At 43.3% G+C, this 23,424-nt stretch overlaps 1 protein-coding gene across 9 annotated transcripts in view; it reads right to left on the reverse strand.

Annotated features, from left to right (window-relative positions):
- The window catches only part of TRIM9 (tripartite motif containing 9), a 104,511-nt gene that overhangs the window by 34,976 nt on the left and 46,111 nt on the right, over positions 1-23,424 (reverse strand). For all 9 annotated transcript variants that reach the window (XM_007192847.3, XM_007192848.3, XM_007192846.3 and 6 more), the window contains exons 2-3: positions 15,527-15,622; positions 13,143-13,265 (exon numbers count right to left, since the gene is read on the reverse strand). In XM_007192847.3, coding sequence (XP_007192909.1) covers positions 13,143-13,265; positions 15,527-15,622 — 219 coding nt within the window. The remainder of the gene's footprint in view (positions 1-13,142; positions 13,266-15,526; positions 15,623-23,424) is intronic.

Consider the following 23,424-nt stretch of genomic DNA (forward strand, 5'->3'; position numbering starts at 1 on the left):
GCCTCAAGGGACATCTTCCACAGGTCCCCCTCACTCCCCTCTTCTGGGAGCTGCTCTACGTGGGAGGTCGTGGAGAGCCTGTCAAGGAGCTGAGTAACCTGAGGTGCACCTGCAGCTTCTGCTCTGGGACAGAAGCCCTCTACCGGTCCCTCCTAAAGAGCAGACATCATCTGAACCCAGATCCTCTCTTGTTCCGATTCTCTTTTCCCTGGGTGGGTGGTAGAGTAGGGCTAGAGGTGGAACTTGCTGAAAGACAATGAGCTAATGACAGCAAGTATGCCAGAGAAAGATGGATACAGAATCAAGTTATAATCCACTTAGTATCACTCACTGCTTCACTTCGGAAAGCAGTTTCAAAGGTTATTTGCCGAGAGATGAGTCTACCTTAACCTAGAGAGGCATCTCTCTGAACGTGCAGTTTTTGTCTCCAGGAAGTTGTCTTTGCCCAGTGTCAAGGGCATGGCAGTCCTTGAAAAGTTTCCTTCTTTAGAAACGCTCATCTTCTGTGTCCTCTGCTCAGTGACCCAAATCCTGAAGGAGTTTTTGAAGCATAGAGTTGAACAAGGGTTTTCTAGGAACCACAATTACTCATCCTCTATATTTATACTACTTGCAAAAAGCCTCAAAAATAACCACCATTCTGGATTTTATGGGTAATAACTAAAAGGGGTTTTAATAACAATTATTTTAAAACTTTTCCTTATTCCTTCTTTTCAGTTTTCATTATAAATTTATTTTCCATGAAAGATTATGACATCCTCTTTCAAAAACAATAGGAAAATAGGTAAAAAAAAAAAAAAAAAAAAAAGCAAATCACCTCACCACTCCAATGTAAATGGTTAAAGCATTTTGATATTTCCTTTCAGTTTTTTTTCCGAGCTAGATTTAGTTATAGCTGCAATTATAGTATGTGACAATTTTATCTCCTCCCACTTAACACCATATCATAGGCATTTCCCATGTTGCCGCCATCAATAAATGTTACTGGTTACATAAATATCTGATTGCGTGGCTTATCATAATTTATTTAACCTATTTTTTGACACTTAAAGTTCTTCCTAATTTTTTGACAGTTCATACATTCATTATTGTTGATCTTCCTTTCTGATTTTTTTATTTTCATAAAATATACATAAAACTTACTATTTTAACTATTTTTAATTGGACAATTCCGTGGCATTACATACATCCACATTGTTGTGCAACCATCATCACCAACCATCTCCAGAACTTTTTCTTCTTCCCAGACTGAAGCTCTGTACCCATTAAACACTAACTCTACATTCCCCCCTCCTCCCAGCCCCTGGCAGCCATCAGTCTGCTTTCTGTCTCTAGGAATTTGACTACTCTAGTAGTCCCCCCTCATATGAGTGGAATCATACAGTATTTGTCCTTTTGTGACTGGCTTATTTTTCTTACATAATGTCTTCAAGGTGTATCCATGTTGTAGCTTGTGTCAGAAGTCCCCTCTTTTTAAGGCTGGATAATATTCCATTGTATGTATATACCACATTTTGTTTATCCATTCATCCATTGATGGTCACTCAGGTTGCTTCCACCTTTTGGCTGTTGTGAATAAAGTTGTTATGAACATGAGAAGACAAATATCTGTGTGAGTTCCTGTTTCACTTTTTTTGGTTCTTGTTTTGGTATATACCCTGAAGTGGAATTGCTGGCTCATATGGTGATTCTGTTTAAAACTTTTCTTTTGAGAAATCATTATACTATTTTCCACAGCAGCTGCACGATTTACATTCCCACCAACAATGCACAGGGTTCCAATTTCTCTACATTCTCACTAACACTTATTGTTGTCTGTTTAAAAAAAAAAAAACAGCCATCCTAGTGGGTGTGAAGTGGTATCTCATTGTGGTTTTGATCTGCATTTCCCTAATGACTAGTAATCCTGAGCGTCTTTTCACGTGCTTATTGTGTATCTTCTTTGGCGAAAAGTCTATTCAAGTCCTTTGCCCATTTTTAAATTGGGTTGTTTGGTTTTTCTGCTGTTTTTTGATGCACAAAGTTTATAAATTTTCATGAAGTCCAATTTGTCTACTTTTTCTTTTGTTGCCTGTGCCTTTGGTGTCATATCCAAGAAATCATTGCCAAATCCAGTGTCATGAAGCATTTGCCCTATGTTTTCATCTAAGAGTTTTATAGTTTCAATTCTTACATTTCAATCTTTGATCTACCTTGGGTTAATTTTTATACATGGCTTTAGGTAACTGCCCAGCTTCATTCTTTTGCATGAGGATAGCCAGTGTCCCCAGCATCATTTGTTACAAAACTTCCTTTTTCCCATTGAATGGTCTTGGAACCCTTGTCAAAAATCATTTGACCATATGTGTGAGAGTTTATTTCTGGGTTCTATTCAATAGTGGTCTTTTGTCTATCTTTATGCCCGTATTATACTTCATAGCTTTGCAGTACATTTTGTAATCAGGAAGTGTGAGAACTCCAATCATGCCCTTCTTTTGCAAGATTGTTTTGACTATTTGGAGTCTCCTAATATTTTGACAGCTGATTTGTTATTGCTTTTAAACTTTTAATATAATTAAAATAAAAAATAAAATGTAGGCTTTAAAATCTCTTTATCGGAATTGGTGAAAGAAACCAACTTTGATGTGAAGATTGTTTTGTGATTTTGACTGGCGGGGGTGGAGAGATCAAATTTTAAATTCACTGTTTGATTTATTTTCTTCTGACATCTAGCATGTTTCTGTCAAACTACCACCACCGTCTGTTGGTCTGGGCTCAAGGAATGCAAATTACTATATTTTATTATTTTACTTTAAAATTGGAAAGTAAAGAAAGGTTAAGTTTCTGCTTCTTAGGGGGAAAAAACACCCACAGGTTAAACCCTTAAAAATGCAACACAGGTGACCTACAGCTAATACGCTACTCCTCTCTGCTATAGGAGGCTTGACTAAATTGTTCCCAAAAAATGTTTTTACATTTCAGCCGCCAGTGCATCAATGCTGCTAGGTAGCAGAAACCTCAGCAGTCACCATTCACTATCCAAATGGCATCTGCTCTAGACTATGCAGAACTGACTGGTACTGAAAGTCCAGATAACAAGCACAGACTGGATCTGAGTGCTGTAACCCAAAGTAAGTCTGCTTTTGAGGCAAAAAAGACGGAATTGTGTTTACTTTCCAGAACAATCAGCTCAATGATAATTTTATGACCTAAATGTGCTGAAATAAATACATTACTCAGGCCTCATAAAATTCTATGTCTGCCTCTATAAATTTCCTTCTCAAGCAAGGTTTTTTGGTGCCAAAGGAGCTGTGGGAGTGTTGGGGGCTCTGACTACTCTGAAGAAGCTTCACTGTTGCACTGCCAAGAGTCTTTGAGTTTCAAGGCTGTTTGCCATTGGCTCCTGTAGTCCATGGTTCAAGCTTCTTGGAAGGACTCAACATCCCTAAATTCCTGGCTCTCAACTCCCCCTGTTGCCACAATGGATGCTGGTCCATTTTTAAAGCATTTTAATGAACTGTTTCGCAATGATCACAGTAGCCTGTGATAAAAATCACTGTTAAAAATTAAACAGTGGGGTTCCCAGAAGCAGCATTTTTGGGTGTTTCATAACTAACTTTTTTTTTTTTATAAGATTAAAAAATTTTTATTTATTTATATATTTATTTTTGGCTGCGTTGGGTCTTTGTTGCTGAGCACGGGCTTTCTCTAGGGACTGCGAGCAGGGGCTACTCTTCTTTGCAGTGTGCGGGCTTCTCCTTGCAGTGGCTTCTCTTGTTGTGGAGCACGGGCTCTAGGCGCACGGGCTTCAGTAGTTGTGGCACGTGGGCTCAGTAGCTGTGGCTCAAGGGCTTAGAGCGCAGACTCAGTAATTGTGGTGCACGGACTTAGCTGCTCCGCGGCATGTGGGATCTTCCCAGACCAGGGCTCGAACCCATGTCCCCTGCGTTGGCAGGGGGATTCTTAAACACCGCGCCACCACGGAAGTCCCTCATAATTAACTTTTAGTTTCTCAATTAATCTAGCAAGATTTCCCATCTTATGGAAATCAGCCAGATAATTAAATCTTTTAAGAGTATAAATATTTTTTTCTCTGAGTGTTTTTTTTTAAAGATCTTTTTGATGTGGACCATTTTTTAAAGTCTTTATTGAATTTGTTACAATATTGCTTCTGTTTTATGTTTTGGTTTTTTTGGCCGCAAGGCATTTGGGATCTTAGCTCCCGGATCAGGGATCAAACCTGTACCCCCTGCATTGGAAGGCGAAGTTTTAAACACTGGACGGCCAGGGAAGTCCCTCTCTGAGTGTCTTTATCAGCTTTCTTACTTGCTACCTTCTTTACTCTGTGTTATTTCTACCACTTATTATTATTTATTTCTACATTATATTTTTTTATGAAAAACAATCCTTAGGAAGCCAGGCCATATCACTTTTTCTTTGAGTTCCACATTTCTGTGCAGTGGCTCTCATGCTCCGGAGAAACCCTTGGCACCATGTTTGCAGCTGGCTGGATTTAAGGAGTTTCTTTTATTTATTTATTTTTTATTTTTAATTTTTTTTGACTGCATTGGGTCTTCGTTGCTATATGCAGGCTATCTCTAGTTGCGGCGAGCGGGGGCTACTCTTCGTTGCAGTGCGCGGGCTTCTCCTTGTGATGGTTTCTCTTGCTGTGGAGCACAGGGTCTAGGCCCGTGGGTTTCAGTAGTTGCGGCACGTGGGCTCAGTAGTTGTGGCTCGCAGGTTCTAGAGCGCAGGCTCAGTAGTTGTGGCACACGGGCTTAGTTGCTCCGTGGCATGTGGGATCTTCCCAGACCAGGGATTGAACCTGTGTCCCCTGCATTGGCAGCCGGATTCTTAATCACTGTGCCTCCAGGGAAGTCCGGATTTTCTTTTCTTAAGAAGGAAATGTACAAGTTGCAGGAGTGACACAAATAGGAACTTGGAAACAATCTTCCCTTTTTCATGTGCATTAAAGCCTAAACCAGCTCTCAGGGGACAATTAATCTGTGGTCCACTGTTTCAGAGAAGGCTTCCACAATTTTATAAGCAGTCACCATCTCTTCTGGATGGCAAGTCCTACTGATCACTTGAAGAGCTTTATTTTGTTGAGTGGCAAATTTATAAAGGTCATTTCTTGGGTCAGGATATGACACTGTACCTTTTCAGAAAAGGAGAATTTGAGAACAGACTGTTGTGCCCCTTTGAATGCTTAGACTTTTTTAGTGTCAGGGAGTAACCCATGAGAGCTTATACAGTACAAATGTGAAATTTCATTCTGCCTATCCACAACTACATTTTCCCACCACATCTCGAACAGGCCAATCTCTCGCCACTCAGCTCAGGTGATACAAAGAGCAGCAAGAACTGAGGTTAATTAAGGGGAATTTCATTATTTTATCCAATATTGACCTTGACACCTTTCCTCCACCTCCATTCACCTCTCCATCATACATGTGGCTCTTTAAAAATTGTTCTTTAAATCTTCTTTTTAATAAATACTTTTTCTCATAGTATTCTCTCTCATCATGGGGTCTGGAGGGATAACACTAATGAATTTTTAGTCTAAGTAAATACTAACATTCTCTCTCTCATATTTCAAGATATTATTTCTTAAATAGAATCTATACATTTCCATCACCATTTAAAACAATTTCCTCTAAGTATAATGCAATTCTTTTTTTTTTTTCTGTCTAAGATACAAGTACTTTCAAGATACAGTCTTGAAGAATTTATTCTTCACAGGTCCCTTTGGTCAGTGGGGATAGTTTTTTCTATGTGTTCCATAATGTCCTGAAGCAAGATGCCCAACTGATACTTGGAATTAACTCTTTGGTGAGTTACAGGTGAAGTACTTTGACCATTAGATTCATCTAGTAAAATAAATAATTCTCTTGATTTTCTCCTAGAGTAGAATATTATCTCCTATATTATTACATTCATTGAAACTTAGAGGCATTTAAATTAAGGAAGAACATTTTTAATTTCTCACGTGCCACCATTCTCCCACATGGTTTATGGAAATATGGCAGCTATTTCCCCCATTCTCTAGATACCATCCTCTGTACTAGTGTTATTAATTTAACCACATTGGCAACTAATTATTTCAAAGACAAGTCTGAGGCTTTGAGTTTTTAATCAATAAAAGTATCATTTAGGCCTATTAAATAAATAAAACACATACCTGTTTTGAGGAAGGCTTGAGATTTTAACAGTAAAACTGTGAACTTTCTATCTCAGAAGTGTGAATGCCAATAACCCCATCAATAAACATTGAGTGGAATATCCAAAGCATGCTCTTAGTGTATAGAATACTGTATCCTTGTACAGAGAAGTTAATGAAGGAAGAAATACAAGGTATTTGGAGAGAGAGAAGCATCCTGGTGTGGTCCCACCCACACAGGAGAACATTTACAATTTATGGTGTTCCGCAATGAAAGTGATGCATCCAGTATGGTGTCTTGTAAGATGTGAGATATGGTGGATTATTCCATCATCTTCAAAGTGTGCTTTAAGTGTCCTCTGGAGTTAAGAATGTCACTCATATATGGGTTTAGGCAAAGGGCATTAAAGAAGTTCTGTGACTATGCTTCATTGGCATTGCCAGAGTGGGTTGAGGGTGTTTAAAGGTATGTCCTCCAACTTTGGTGAGTTCCAACTGTGAGTGGTGGCATCCTGATGATTCCACGGGCCTCTTGGGCACTCTATTCCTTACAGGCCCTCTGTGACTTTTGCTCCTACACGGTGGGAAGCAGAGGACCACAGAATTTGCCAAATGAATTCCCCATTAATGATAGGCTTGTAATCAATAATAACTGTGGTTAAATTATGAAAGTTGACCCCCAAAAGACTTCTGCTGAGGGCAAAGGTTTCAAGCGTTCCAGTGTGCCTAATTTTTCCAAATGTCTTCACTGTAATGAACTAATGGAACTCCTTGCCAGTAGTTTTATGGGAATTGAGTGGGTTATTGACTTTTTCTTTCTAGTTTGTTGCTTTTCTTTCTAGAAATGACTGTAACAGTCAAATCCTATCTAATTATTTTTAAATTCTTTGTGAGCTTGGTCATCTTTCCTTCCCTCCTTCCTTCCTGACTACCTTCTTCCTTTTCTTCCATTCTCTCTCTCTCTCTTTCTCTCTCAACCTGAATCAAAGGATTACTTGCCTATTATGAAGCATTGGCAAAATGGCTTAAGCAAGCCAGTAATATCCCTAGTGTAAATTTCTACTCTTAATGATATGGCCGTATAACTAATTTTTTTGCTAACATAATGGGGACATACAGGCAATACATGGTAAATAATAACAAAGATAACAATGACAATCATGGTAATGAATCTAACAAAACTCAATGGTACACTTGGATTCAAAATCAAGCATTCCATAGATAACTACAGTTGGGACATGGAAGCCCTCTGTAAAAGTGAAAGCTCTATAAAACAGTAAGCTTTATGATTATCCCTCAGCATTCTCACTGAGTAATGTCATTGGTATGTTAATTTACCAACCACACATGGAAATTAAAGATTAGATTTTCTCAGAATATATTTGAATAGCTATAATTATTTTTTTTTTCTTTCAGAGGCTCTAGAGTTGCAAGGGAACCAAGAAACCAAGAAGACACCTGTCACCTATCACCTATCATCATAGTTGTGTACTATTCAACACATGAATTCATTCTAAAATATTGGGGAGAGAACACATTTAAGATGATTGTGGAATTATTTCAAATTCTGAATGTTACATAAATAAAAATAATTCTCAGATATTTCTTTGGGCTTACCAAAAGAAAAATGACATTTGTAAAAGTTCCTGAAAAAAAGCATAGATCTCATTAATGGCACATTTTAAGTGTTGTCACAAATTCCCTCTGAGGATCACAGACAATGAAGATATTTTAAAGACTTACTCAGCTAAGGAAGACCTGGGAAGGATGTTAACAACATACGCAGTTCATACAAGAAAACTGGGGACCCAGCTGACTCTGCTGATAGTGGGAATATTGCCCAAGTAGTACCAAATGTGAGTTAGTAATAATTTTTGAAAGCTCAAAAGCATTTTTTCTCTCCAGTAGCTTTCTGACATTTGATTAGTTTACCACACCCTGAAAACAGACATTTGGCTCCCAGTGTGTTTTCAAACCACAGAACAGCATTAACTATAATTTATATTTCAGACAGTGTTCCTAAAATATGGTCACATCTGCATATGCCTCAAAGCCTTTTTTTCAGCTTTTAAAAATAGCTCACCAAATTTGGTGCACTATTTTATGCGATGATCAATTATACTCAAGCCGCTAAAGAATTTCCTAGGTTCAGAGACAATCACACCAGCACATAGGCTAATTTTACAATATGAACTCTGGTATTATGGAAAATGAGTCCCTAGGAGCACTTCTTCAGTGTGCTGAGTGAGACCATATTTCCAGTCTTCCAATGACAGCAACCCTAAAGCTAATATCTTGAGTACTGTGCTAAGCGCTTTACAATGCCCTGTGAGGTGTCGACTACGTCTAGCCTTATTTTACACGCAGGTGAAAGAAATGGAGCTGTAGACTTGTCCATGGTTAGAGACCTAGTAAGTGATAAAGTTTGTCCTCACACCCCGTTCTCTATGACCCAGAATCTGGGCTCCTCATCCCTCAGCTCCATCTTGCCTCAGAACCAGAACTGTACAATCTGCTCAAGCAATCAGTGCTTTCAGAGAGGGGCATGAGTAGATTATAAAGACTGCCTTTATGCACACTTGCTTTCCAGCTCCCCTAGCCTTTTGGATGGCTCAAGAAGAGAAAGTTTCCAGAAAAACACACACATACAACTCTCCTCTTTGTCAGCAAAAAGCAGGCCCCCAAGAGAACTCTGCCAAAGGGAAGCGGAAGACCATAAGATTACCCCTGCCAGACCGTGAGTGATGGGCTAGCCAACAAAGACAGAAAGAAGTACTGTGCTTGGCAAGCGACGTCTATAAAAGGCCAGTCTTTTCTCACAAATCTGAGGAGCCACAGAAGTGACAAGAAAGGGAAGAGGCAGGAGGAGAAAAGCAGAGGGAGGGAGACATGGAGGCTGGCATCAGCAGTCACGGTGTCGACCTTGCTGGCTGTTTTCAGAAGCAGTGACATACAATCCGCGGAGAAACAAATCACTCGAGACGGAAGACAGAACAGCTTTGCTGCCGTGGGCCACAGCCAGCCACCTGTCTCTCGTTCCAGTAGCCCTTTGGGATCTGGGGCAGGGAACTCCACCCTGGGCAGGGTGTAATGAGGGCAGGCAGCTGCCTCCGCTCAGTGGTCCCCGAGTGCATCAGTGTGCCTGGCCGGTCAGACCACCAGCACCGATGAACTGACACTGGACGTGGGGTCCCCGAGACATTATTTCGGCTATTCCTGTGCCATCCTCATCCGTACCCACAGCACAGCCTATAACTGATTTCCACACAGTCCCGTCCTGCAGAGGCAGCACTAAGGAGAGGGAGACAGGGGGCTCTGCAGTTTTTGATATGGATAAATGATGTGTTCTCAATCCTCGGTCCCCTATCTGTCCAGATTGCTGCCCTTACATCTCTCCCGTATAGAAAACCCGGAGTTGCCACTATCGTCACCCTATGACTTAACACAAACTGTTCCCAGTGTTCTGTTTAAAGATGCCAGGAAAGTGTCTGCAATGTTTCACAAAAGAGACGTCCATTAAGGAAAAAGTTAACATTTTATGGCTACATATTAAAATGGCTGGTCCACTATTAGAGGGAAATCCCAGCTGTCCAGCTCATTACCCGAAGACAGCTGTGGTTTTATTCTAGATACTCTATGTGGTTCAAATGACATTTTAAGTTCCACTATAACAATAAAAGTTCTGGGTTTCCGAAGGGTGCTAAAAGGAAGGGCTCTGGTGATAACGTTTTTAGTAGTGTTAGAGCAGGAGATGGACACAGAAAGCATCCATCGGTCCTCATGACGAGCTGGATGCAGCAAGACCAGGGTGCACTCTGCGGATCACCCTCTTCCTTCCGCACAGCTTGGCCCATCCCTGCAGGCAAGAACGCAAGTCGCCATCAACACACGCCTCCCAGAGTTTGGGCTCCTCCAATGCCAGCTTTTCCATGAGGCGCTCTGTGACCCTTTTAGCTGGAAGTAACTTTGCCCTCCTCACAACTCTACCGACATGGGCCACCTTCTCCTGGAAGCTCACTTTCTACCTGCGTTGGAGTCATCTGTGGGTGTGACTGATCTCATCCACAGGACTGTAAGCCCCATAATCCTGAGTCACCTTTGTGTCCCCCTCCCCCTGCCCCTGTGCCCAGCACTCAGCTCCTAGCAGGTGTGCCTTAGGTAGATGCTGGCTGACTGGTGAACGGATTAGGTAAATCCCCGTATGCCTTCTCTCTGCATTGTACTACCAGCCAGAGGCAGTAGGGGGCCACGGTCCAGATTCTGGGTTCTGAAGCCAGGTTACCAGGACTGGAATTCTGGATCCTTGGACCAGTTCTTAATATCATGGTACCATGGTTTCCTCATCTCTAGAATGTGGACAATAGTAATAATGACCCTGCAGAGTTGTTGTGAGGAATAGAGGAGTTGATCCCTGTAACACAGTTTGTATAGTGCTGCCTCAAAGAAAGTATCCCCGAACGTTAGCTATTGCTGTTATGAAAGCCAGGGCTTGGTCATCAAGGATGCTCATTCTGTGTTGCTCCTGGGTAACTACAGAATCACATTTCACAGCACTTCTAGATTTTAATTCAGATAAAAAATGGTGACTCCAGAAGAAATTTTCATTTAGGCCTAAATTAGCTTGGATGAAAATGCTTATGGATTTAAACCCATTTTCCAGGTTGTTGCAGCTAAATGTATAAGATTAACAACCACATAGTACAACCTTCAGAGAACTTTCTGGGTAATAAAACAGCATCTTTAATACACCCACACTTGTCTCCCGCACATTTTAGGAATGACTACATATGTTACCATGAAACACACACACAGTCCAGTGGCCCTATACAAAAGTCAAAAGCAAAAACCTTGATCACAGACACTAAGGGACAGGAGCCTGGAAACTGATGAGCTAGAGAAAGTCGTCTAAGTAAAACTCGTCCTCAGTCAGCACTTTGTGAGTCATGCATGACACGGGTCAGTGTGGGTGTCTCCCGAGGAAAACCCAGGGCTCTCTTCATCACCTGCAGTTCACTGCAAAGGTGCCACAGGGCTGGGGTTGGTGTGGTGCCCCTCAGGGGCTTGTGTCCATTCTAAGATGAAACTGGGAGGGTCTTCCAGTTAGGCCCACCACCCCGAAACAGCAATGGCCTATCTGGAAGAAACGGTAAGATCCCCAGCCTTGGCTTGCTGTCCAAGCCAACAGACTGAGGCTCTCTGAACATTCAATCCCCGGGCACTTTTCTTTCCTAACTCCTGGTTCAGATTCCAACTTCGAGACCTGCAATTGTCTTTAACAAAGAATCTGCTGTGCCTCTCCTTGATGCAATTGCTCTTCTGTGTCACATCGGGAACACTCAAAGGGACATGGCCCTGATACAGCACCAGTGAGGTCAGGCCGGCCAACTTTATCGTAGGGCACAGCCCTCACAGGCCCTTTCTGGCTTGGACCCTGTTGTCACAGCTCAGCCTCCATGTCACAGGCACCTTCAGAGTGACAGGTGGGTAAGTCACAAAGGTAGGGGAGAAAGGTTTATATTCCAGCCACATCACTGCCCTGGCTTTGGGGAAGGAAGAAGCGGGTATGTGGATCTCAATGTGTTTTGAGGAGCTGCAGGTGGGTAGCAGAGGAGGGAACCTTAAGGAAGAAGATAGAGTTGGGGTTTCCTTCAACTTTGGAGAGACCTGTTAAGCTTCCCTCGGGAAATGTTTCTCTTTTCATGCTGCCCAGGTCCCCATGTTCACAGCAGAGTCCCCTGGGCCCTGGGTGCTGGTGTGTGTTGGGCACAGATTAAGGACGGTGACTCCGCTGCTCAAGGCTCAGCATTGCCGTCTTGCTGCAGGTCTTGCTGAGGTCTCGTGCCCCAGCAGGCAACTAGTTTCTTGCCTTGTTTCTAGTAACCATGAACTGGGCGCTGGCCCTGCTTGAAGCTTCCCTGCCACCAAGCTTTGGCCCCAAATCTTGTAAGCTCTGTTGTCTTAGTTCTTCATTTTGAAACTCTCCCTTGGCTCTCCTACTGGAACCCCACTCTTTTAGAAATGGGACCTCCTTTGGTTCTTCAGGGACTAAAGCCTGTTCCAAGCCTGCTGGGGATATCTGCCACTTCCTGGGCTGCTCACCAGCCGCCAGCTCCCCCGAGGCTGTGTCCACTCACTGTTGCCCAATACTGAAGCTCCCTGATGCTGACTGCCTGACCCCAACAGAGGACCAATAGTCAGACCTCACTTCTCCCTCCACCCCAAGGCCAGGCCAACATGGCACACTGCCCACCCACCACCCACTGGTAGCCACCCTGAGGCTACTGGCCATGTACGTGGCCCTCTCCTGATGGCCTACTTCTTGCTTCCTTCGGCTGGGCGCTGCCCGTCTATGTCTATCCACCCTGCTCTCACGTGTTGTTGCCCTGCTCCAAGGGGGCAGTAGATGGGGTATCAGATGTCTCCAGGAAGATCAGTCCTCCTGCCAACAGGGCCCCAGACTCGTAATCAATTGATTCTACTGTGTGATGACCAAAGTCTGTACAGCTGTTCAGTTGCATAGTTTGCTTCAGAAGTTAAGACAAATCTTGTTTGTTTTCTGGAAAGTACAGATTCCATTTCCCAATTCAAAAATACATTTGCCTCTGCATGGTTATCTGGCCACTCTGTCTAAAATTTCAACCCCCATCCTTCGTATTCCCCACCCATTTTTCCTTATTTTTTCTTAGCACTTTTTACCAACATACTGCATATTTTACTTACTTATCTTGCTTCCTGTTTATCCCTTCTGGTAGGATATAAGCCCCAGGAGGGCAGGAATTTTTATTTATTTATTACGTCTGTACCCAGAGCAATTCCTGGTCCAGAGAAATCCCTCAATGAGTATCGGTGATGTAAAGGAGGGAGTGAGTGGTGAATGAAGGGAGGTGCCTGCTTCTCCCCGGCCGGGCTACTGGCCATCCAAGGCTGTGGGCGGACGTCTGCCTGCCACACCCTGGGAACCTGGCTTGCTGGCCTTCTGCTTCCCCCAGGGCGCAGCACTCACCTTTAGCTTGTGCTCGTGCTCCTTGTTGACACGGGCAAGCAGCTGGGCTTTCCTCCTGTTGAGGGCGTCGATGAGGGCATCACACTGAGCTACCAGGCAGGCCTCAAACTCCACGCTGTTCTCCTGCGTGAGACAGCACAGCTCTCAGCCGCCAGGTGCCTGGGCACCTGGGGCTGCCAGAGACAGCAGAACCCCTGTCCACTCGGGGGGCAGAAATCCCTGCTGAAGGGAAGGAAGAGGAGCCCCGTCCACAGTGCACATTTGCTTTTTACAAATAACGGAATAAATTTTATTCCACAGTGGTGGTGTTTCACTTTAAATTTAGATTCAAAGGAATAAACGTTACTGAATACATTTATTCTTATCAGAAGGAAATCCTCTCCACAGTTTGACTTATATCAAGTAAAATAAAGTTTTAGTTTGTAGAGCTGAACATGAATCCTTTTGAGGGCTGGCATGTGCCCAGCTGTGCACGGTGGAAGGTGGCATTCAGAAAGGCTGGTTGCTGGGGGAATGTTGAGGCATGAGGGAGAAAGAATCATCGAATCCAGGGGGACAAAGAAGAAAGCGGATGGCAATCATCTTCGATATGAAACAATAATCCAGTGACAACAGAATAATCATGGGCAAAAGCCCTTGCTCCTTTCATTAAAAAAGCAAGTCATGAGTGCATGTAGGCAGTGAAAAATAGCTGGTATACGTAACAGGCATCAGCCTGCTGTAAAAATCAGATGTGAACCAACCAGCTTGTGGGGAACAGTAAGCATGTTCTAAATGGATTGTAGCTTTCCCATGACGTTTAAATTGAATGTTGGATCTAAAATTTTTTACGTGATTTAAATCTGTACATGATACAGACATTTCTTTTAAGCAATTCTCTCCCTAAATTATAAGCATTCATTAAAGGTAACCCTTTCAATAAATTACATATGTAATTTTGATTCTCAAACCATAATCTGGAAAACAATTGTAATTTACAGCAAATGAAAGCTGAATACTCATCACATATACAGTAATAGTATTGAAAAAATAGCAGTCAACTGAGTAAACTGAGTAAAATTTGGGGGGCTGGAAAGGAAGGAACAGCTTAGCCTATCAAATTTTAATTTATTCCCAAAGTCATCAAGAACTGTGTCTCTTAATATAAGGATCTATGGACAGGTATTAAGTCACTGTCTCAAATGCAAGGTCTTATACACGCCTGTATAAGGCGTGCGTTTGTAATTGCTTCAGCAATGACTTCTACAAATGTTAAGTTTTGGTGTTCATGGCAATTGCTTTTGAGCTCTCACAGAACTCTCCTGGAAAACATCATTGAAGAGCTCTCTATGTCCCAAGCAGGGTAATATTGGTAGGGAGGGGGCAGCTGTCTTCATACAGGCTCTGATTTAAAGCAGAAAGAAAGCTTTGCTCTGATGAAGAAGTGAGGGGCAGAGGCAAGCCTGGGGCTGCACACTTTATGCCAGCAAAAGCAAAGAAGGGACCAACTGATAGACTCCACTGCTTTGGAAAACAGAAGGAAGTGTACAACTGTTAGGTTGTTAGGGAATCAAAAGTTTTAACATGGGCCTGCACGCTAACTAAAGGCAAAGAAATCAGTGTGAGATGCTCTGGAAGCCAGGCTTACATTTAAAAAGCCATTTCTGCCTTGACAGAGGTTAAATATTAACTCAGCCAATCTACTGGAGGCCAGAGCTAAGGTTATTTCTGTGAGGCAAACCTCAAAACATAAGAACAGTAAACAGTGAAGAAGGTCATTATTTTAGCATCTCATGCAATTTCTGGCTTCTCCCCTTCAGCTATAGTAGAGAGCTCACAAGCTCTCAAATGTCAGCTGATCTGTTGGTCACTGTGCAAATTATAGCTGCCAGGGGATCACGGTTGAAAAACATTTAAGTATCTAAGTAGAGGAGAAGCATTATTATGGGATAGGAAGGAAGGAAAGAAGGAAGAAAAAAAGAAAATGTGACCTGTTTGCTACCATTAGATAAGATGTAATGATTGCAAGGTGCTTTGGGAACCTATAGAATTTTAAAAACTCAACAATAATGGCTGCATTCACAAAGAAATAGGTATCTTTCTTTGCACAGCAGCAGAGAATTAGGAGCTCAGTGTGGAAGATGGGAACCAGTTGGAAAACGGGGTTGTGTCTTTGGCCTGTTGGGGAAACGTAACCACCTTGAGAAGGGGTATATTTGAAGTTGGCCTGTATGTGTGTTCGTATGTATTAGAAGAGAAAGATCAGGAAAAAAATACATAGGATATTTCCCACAAAACATAAAAATAAAAGAGACAGACAACCCCCCCCCTCCCCCCCCGCCGCCTGCCCCACAGTTACATCTTAACCCGCGGGGCGTGCTTTCCGCCTCCGGTGTTGCCAATACCTGGATCTGCTGGACCATGTTGCGCAGCTGCACCAGGAACTCCTTGGCTTCCTTGGCCCTGTCCGACAGCCCGTTCAGCGCCTGGGAGAGCTGGCTCTGCAGAGACGAAGAAGGAAACCATGGAGCTCTCATCACAGGAGGCAGCCGCAAGGCCACACAGGGTGGCTTTCATCCAAGACCCAGGAGCCCTCGCCCTCCTCAGATTCCTCTTGTCTGAGCTGGGCCACTGAGCCAACATCTGTACTTGAGGATGCTGGTAATAACGGCATCCCGACTCCTTCCAGAGGCCCCCGAGGACTGTCCCTTCTGAGAAGGTGAAAACTTCACAGTCAAAGGCCCTTCCCAGCTGATATCTGCCTGGAAGTTCCTCGTCTCATTAATTACTTAATTAATTCAGCAGTAATTTATTTAATTTTAAATTAAAAAAAACCAGTGAGTCAGATGATCTGATACTTATCAATATTATTTAGCTCCATGTGCTACTGATCTGGGATTAGGGCAGAAAGAATGAAGAGAGTTAAGAACAGGATGAGGGAAGAAAGGGTGAGAGCCCGTGCGATGCTCTTGGGTCACTTAAATGTAACGACAGGTACAGAGGGCAGGATGATGTTCTTCCTCATCAGCGTCTTCGTCCTTCTCTCAAGTGCAGCCCTGTTGCCCCAGCTCCTCTCCACACTAGCCTCCTAAAGCAAGGTGCACTCTCTTCTGACTTTCCACACCGCCCCGTCCACATGCGGATGCAGTTCTGCTGGGGGGGCCAGGTGTCCAGGTAAGTACTTGCTGCTGGGGGGTGGCACTTGGTCTCTGGGAGGATGGACTGAATTCGTTACCGGTTTCCTGAGCCTAAATAATAGTGGTTCTGAAACACCCTGCACAGGGGCTCCCAATCTCTGTTGCTGATTGACAAGACCTAAGTGGAAGTTGGCTGGGGGCTGGAGGGGTCTGAGAAAGATTCTGCTTTTCTGCTAACATGGGACCATTGTGGCTGGTGCAACCTTTTCCCTTTCGCGGCTGACTTTACGGCAGATGCCTTGTGACTCTCAAGAAGAGAAGGCCAACGTGGTAAGGGAGGATGGTGAAAGGAGAAAGTGCCTGGGTTCCAATGGCATCTTTGAGCATCTGAACCAACACTTGAAGTCTCCTACCACCAAACTTCTTGTTAGGGTGGGGGGAAAATTACCTCCGAGTTTAATCCCTGTACTGGAGTTTACCGTTACTTGCAGCCATTACCACTGTACTTGGTACAAAATTCCTGCTCCTGGCAGACTGGGCAAGTCCTTCCATCCCTCCTATAAATTACAGAGACACGCTGCCTTTCCCCACAACACCTTCTTTGAACACTAAATCCCTTTCTCCTCCTTGCCAACACAGTGCCTCAACCACTCTGTCCTTTCAGTTAAAGGGCAGAATCTTAAAATTATATCTCTTGGTCCTATGGATGTTTTTCACTTATATTTGCATAATTAAATACCCAGTCAGGCACTGAATCTCTTTTTTTTTTATTATTGATTTTAATTAATTAATTAATTAATTAATTTATGGCTGTGTTGGGTCTTCGTTTCTGTGCGAGGGCTTTCTCTAGTTGTGGCAAGCGGGGGCCACTCTTCATCACGGTGCGCGGGCCTCTCACTATCGCGGCCTCTCTTGTTGCGGAGCACAGGCTCCAGACGCGCAGGCTCAGTAATTGTGGCTCACGGGCCTAGTTGCTCTGCGGCACGTGGGATCTTCCCGGACCAGGGCTCGAACCTGTGTCCCCTGCATTAGCAGGCAGATTCTCAACCACTGCGCCACCAGGGAAGCCCCCCTGAATCTCTTTAAAAGTGTGCATGCTACAGGCTTGGTGCGAGCACTGTGGGGAGGCAGGAAGAGCACAGGCTTTGGAAGGGTTCAGATTCTGGCTCTGTCCCTTCCTAAGCGTGACCTTGAGAAAGTGACCTCTGCCTGAGTTACTCCAATGGAAAAAGTGGGAATAATAATATTTTGTAGTTGGATTATTGTGAAGGCTTAAGGCATTCATCAGCGTGAAGGCTCCTGCTAATAAAGGATAGTGGTTAGGGGAACTATTCCAAATTCATAAATGCTGCCAGTTACCGGCTGTTCATATCTTACACATAGTTTTACCTCATCCATAAATGAGAAGAACACTACGATTCTTGGGTGCTGTGGGCATCGCATGAGATACTGTGTCTAAAGTCCAGAACCCTGCTGGCACATGGTGCATGTTAATAAATGTCGGCTGTTATGAACTCTTACTCCCCTCTTCCTTCCTGCCCACAAACACCTGCGAACTGACTGGGGTGGGATTCACAGGGCAGGTTCTTGGCACAGGATCTTTCGGAGGATACCCTTCATCACTTGTACTTTGATCGAGGTACTCAAACTCTGGGAGTCTAAACCGATGCAGCCCAGGAAGAAAAAGTAAAAAGTGAGCCTACAGTTGCTGAAAGGGCTACTCAATGATTTATTACTGGGTCCCAGCTGCACTATAACTTGGGGTAAAAGTTTTCTCAAGAACTTTTTCAGGAGCCCAAGGGATGAAGAAGGTAAAGAGAGTCTTATTTGGAAGAGTGAGCAACAGAATGGGAATCATATTCTAAAGGAAAAAGTTTGTTCTTGTGACTTTAGAACTCATATTCTCTCTCCTTCTAAATGAGTCAGAGTTTGCTGGGCTACCACAGTTTTCTTCCCCCTTTTATTGTAACCCATGCCTAGTAACCACATTTGGAGGTTTGAGTAGAGAAGTCAAATTCATTCAGCTGCACAGAACTGGAGCTACCTGATTTCTTACAGTCCAGCCTTGCGACTAAATGTGTGTGTATAATGTAAGTCAGACCTGACGCCCAGTAAGAATTGTTGACCAGGTGCTGCTATATACTTAGAAGAAAATTATACTATAGTAGAAAAAGAGTGCTGGCCTCAACCACTCCCTGGATTTTATACGGTAAAGCAGTACATAAACTGCAAAACTCAATTTATTTGCAGATTTCCTCCCTTTGTGTCTATGTTCAGGCCTTCTACCTGGCTAATGATTGTTCTGGTATTTGATAAACAACTGCATTATAAGATAAAGATCTAGAAACCTTTCTCTTAAGATTTGCCACCTTGTGGAAACAGAGCAGGAGACAATGAAAAATCCTGGAAACGATCTATCACTAGACAATGGTCTCCTTGTAAGGATTTATATGTGCATTGCTTTTATAGGACAGTCTTTCGATTACATTTATAAGCCACATCTGATGTAGAAGAACATTATTTTTGATTGATTTTATTTCCCAGAAGCATTTAAATTCCTGCTCTATGCTAACAGAGATGTTCTGTATTCAGGACCACAGAGCAGCCCTGTAAATTTATACCAGAACACTGAAGATGAAAATATTTAGTATGTGTTTTCATTTCGGCATCTTTGGCTGTACCTGTAGCCATCAGAAGCTGTTTATAATGCCTAAGCAATGACATCCTGATTTCTTGGATATTTGTTTTCCAATTTACTTTTGAAAAGATGTCATGATCAGAAAGTGAATGGGAGTGGGAAAATGATGTAGCCAAAGAAGCACTGACACATTTCCAGTCCAGAGCTCAGAGAATGCTCGGAATAACCAAGATCGCCCAGAAAGATGGCACGTTGTTTGGAGCTTGAAGGAGAGAAACAAAGAACTCCACTTCCTCCCTTCTTTTTCCCGGGCTTTTCCCCCTCCAGCTTCTACCCTGGCTGGCTCCCCTAGCCTCCCAAAGGAGTGTGTGTTATAAGAGGTCAGAGCTCAGTCTGGGAGCCCCTGTGGAGGATGTTTCAGAACCACTATTATTTAGGCTCAGGAAACCGGTAACGAATTCAGTGCATCATCCCAGAGACCAAGCTTTCCCAGACAGAAAGTCGCGTCTTCTTTCCTTTCCCTGCCGTGAACATTATTCTTCCCCCCGTCAGTTTACTACAAATACTGGATGGAGACAAATTGGAACAAATGAAAGGAAGCTTCCTGGCTGTCTGGGATCTGAAGTTATAAGCACGAGATGGGTCAAAAAGGGTCAACCAAGAATTGGTACAAAATAGGTGAGGCGGCAAATATGCAAAGGCACCTTGATGGCCCGGAAAACAACCTTGCTGCCACCCTGGGCAGCTCTGACATAGTGCACCCCGCTTGGGACTGTGGCCCACACCACCTCTTTGCCAGATACTGAGGTCACCACAAAACACAGGAGAAAAGTGAGGATCGATGTAATGCGATTCAGAAGGAACCACCCCCCAACCCCCGCCCCCACTCCCCGGGAGAATAACAATTTTTCTTGAAGAAATACTGATTTTTGAGTCTCACTACATTACTGACATTATATAATTAAAAAGTAAAAACAAGAAATTCAAACGGTGTCAACACATTGGTCATTTCTTATGAGCCACAAACTCTGATGGGTGCTTTTATCAGGTGTCCTATTTAACCCCAATCACCTCCCTGCCATTTTGCAGAGGCTCAAAGGTGTGGATACTCCTGAGTTAAGGTTTTACCACTCACTGGTTCATGGAAGAGCCAGAACACAAACCCTAGTCTGATTCTAAAGCTGTGCTCTTTGCTCCAGCCTCCTGAGAAGAGAGTTCTTTCCTCACCCACAGAGGAACAAAAACAACCCATGGTGAGAGCACGTAAAACTAAAGAATGTGAGTTGAGGAGGGGATTATGATTATTAGGGAATTTGATTATGCTTAACAGTCAGCTTAAATGTAAACCACAGCAAGACTGGTTACCCTATGAAATGGTCAACTTTTTTCCTTCTTGAAGCTTTTTTAGTGACTTTAAAAAGGACCCCTGTCAAAGAGAGGGGTCTCATGAGAGAGGGCCAGAAGCTTTAGTTTGGGGTCCAGTACTGGCTTTATCACCTAGTGACCTGAGATCTCGGGCAGGGACTGGGCTGAGTGTGGAATGAGATCAAGGAAGAGAAGAGTGAGTAGAACCCGGGGAGCCTCTAAGCTGAGCTACCCAAGGGGCCTGATTCTCCTTCCAGTTAGAACTTCAGTTCCTGCCTGTACCTTTCCTCCCTCCACGAAGGGCTCTTTCCTCTGGTCTCTCTGTTGGTGGGAGATCCCGGATCTATCCCAGCCCCAGCTCACGGTAGTTAGATGGGTGGGAGGCCTCAGAGGCTGGCCTGCTTGGAGCTGCCACCCTGTCTCTTACCTAACAGCAGGGCTGGGGCAGCGAACAGGCTGCAATCTACAAACTGAGTAGCTGGGCCTGGGAACAGAAACACACAGTCCAGGGGCAAGTGTGTGTGTGTGTGTGTGAGTGTATGTGAGTGTGAGAACATGTGTGTGCGAGGCTGTGTATGTGAGTGTGTATGCATATGTGTGTGCGAAAGCCTATGTGTGATTGTATGTAAATGTGAGTGTGAGTGTATATGTGAGTGTGAATGTGAGTATAGAGTGTGTGAGAGTATGTGACTTTGTGTGTATGAGCTGTCTCATCAGTGGTGTATGGGGAGGCTCTTGGCTTTGGATGAGGCTTGTATCACAGGGGTCTTAAGGGTAGGGCACTGGTCCACTAAACTGCTGCTTATTGCTAGTTGGTTGTGACAAAGAGTCTCTCCTTGACCAAACTTTATCTAGCCAGGCTCCTCTGAGCCCTCTTGTTTACTTTATAGGCCTCAATTTTGGCCTACAAAGACTTGAACAAACACTAACATAGTTTCTAATAGCTCAAGACTGCATCCCTAGGATGACCCTAGTCTCCCTTAAAGTATCTGTCTGTCTATGTTTTCCTCAATGAGTTTTATAGTATCTGGCCTTACATTTAGGTCTTTAATCCATTTTGAGTTTATTTTTGTATAGGGTGTTAGATAATGTTCTAATTTCACCCTTTTACATGTATCTGTCTAGTTTTCCCAGCACCACGTATTGAAGAGACTGTCTTTTCTCCACTGTATACTCTTGCCTCCTTTGCAGGTGGATGTGGGTTTCAATCCTAGCCTTTTACTAGCTGTGTGGCCCTGGACATATCACCTAACCACAGTGCATTCCGTGGTGCTCTGCCCAGGTTCCCTTTCAAGGCTGCTGCATCCGTCTTCCAGCTGGGACTATCTGCTGTTGATAAATTACACTAGGAATTGTTCTTGGCCATAGCAAACTGGGTTGCTCAAGGCTATGCCCCCTTCCAGGGGTGTCCCATGGATAGGGACCGGCTGGGACCCCCTTACCTTGTTTTGAGAATAATCCTGAAGGGTCATCCCAGCTCCAGAACTCCCTGCAGGATTGGCTGAGGCTCCTGCAGGTCAACTCCTCCCTCTGCTCAATCCTGGCCTTCTCACTTCCTTGGAGGTGGATCTATGGAGACCACTGAGCAACTAATCATCCCTATTCAACTCTCTGAATCTGTATCCAGGGGACCCTATCTAAAAAAACAATTTTCTAGGCTTCAGTTTCCTCATCTGCAACACGTGGATAATAACAGTACCTGTATCATAGTACTGTGGTGAGGATTATGTACTATATAAAGTTCTATACAACACATGGCATATTGTAAGCATTTAATAAATAGTCTTGTTTTTACAATGAGAATTATGTTAAAATACACTTACATAAATCATTAAAACACTTTGTCATACCACATGTCCCAATGTGGGGTTTGGTCAATTATAATTATCTAGACAGTCGGGTATATTGTAGTATTTACAATTGTTTGTTCCCTCCCCATCTTTGTCACAGGACTTGGAGGACCTCCTGTAGATGGAGCATGTGTTCCTGCCCCATTGTCACCCTTGGCCATGTGGTTTGCTTTAGCTTAAAGAGGCCTTGTGATTTTCTGCCAGCTCTTTTGCTCTTCCTCTTTGTCACACAGATCCAGGGGTGTATTGATAAACTGGCCCTCAAAAAACAAAAACAAGAAACAAACAAATTTTGATTTTCAGTGTTTGCCAATTCCCATGGTGTAAATACATAGTTAATTTTAGGCCACCAACATGGCATCACTGAACAGAGTTGGAGAGAGATGTGCACCATCAACTCTTTTGAGCTGTGGGCTGGTATAAGTCAGGTCAGTATGCCACAGGGCATATCCCACATGGTGGCTGTGGCCCTTAGAAAGAAGACATGTATAATGGAACTTCAGACTACTTCCTATGATATAATATGAGCAAAAAATAAACCTTTGGTTTATAAGCCACTGAGATTTTGGGGGTTGTTTGTTACTGCAGCAAAACTGACTAATACAGATAGCAATTATAACTTTCCCTTCATGATTTATTAATTTAATCAACCTTCCATTTTTACCATGGATGAGGCACAGTGATTCATGCCAGGAAAACAATAATAAAGAAAGTAGACATAATCTCTTACCTCAAGGAACCATCATTGCATTGAAACTTCCACCATTCTGAGTTTAATAATGTCCCCTTTAAAAGTTCTCTCCCATAGGATCTCTAATAAAGCAGAAGAAAGCTGGAATATTCTAACAACTAACAACAGAAATGTAGCTTCTCCACTTCTCAGAGAAAATGAGAAGTATCTGCTTTCCTAGTAAGACATAGCCAGTTCCGGCCAGAGTTTGATTCCAGAGGTCCTCTGCACAGCCTTTATCCACCAAACTTCAGATCTTTCTCTGTCTTAGACAGAAAACACTCAAAATGGAGATTCAAATCAACACTGAAGGTTTTTTCAGCAATGAAATAGAGGAGCCACTTTTTACCTCATCGTAAAGCAAAATAACTGTTGCCTCACCCCAGTGTTCATAGTTTCTTGGTGGAAATTGATTTTCCATGTCCCTATGGTTTTTGCTTAGAGTGCTGCAAGCTGTGAAAGAATTCATGCAGAAACTGTTGTGATTGAAGGCTTGAAACTTTAATAAAGTGGCAGGCACACAGGCTGTAAGGTCAACACCACTCTGCCCAAGGCAGAGCACGCCTTTCTGTGGATATTCTAA

Source organism: Balaenoptera acutorostrata, chromosome 3 (genome assembly GCF_949987535.1).
Source record: "Balaenoptera acutorostrata chromosome 3, mBalAcu1.1, whole genome shotgun sequence".
NCBI classification, from domain to species: Eukaryota; Metazoa; Chordata; class Mammalia; order Artiodactyla; family Balaenopteridae; genus Balaenoptera; species Balaenoptera acutorostrata.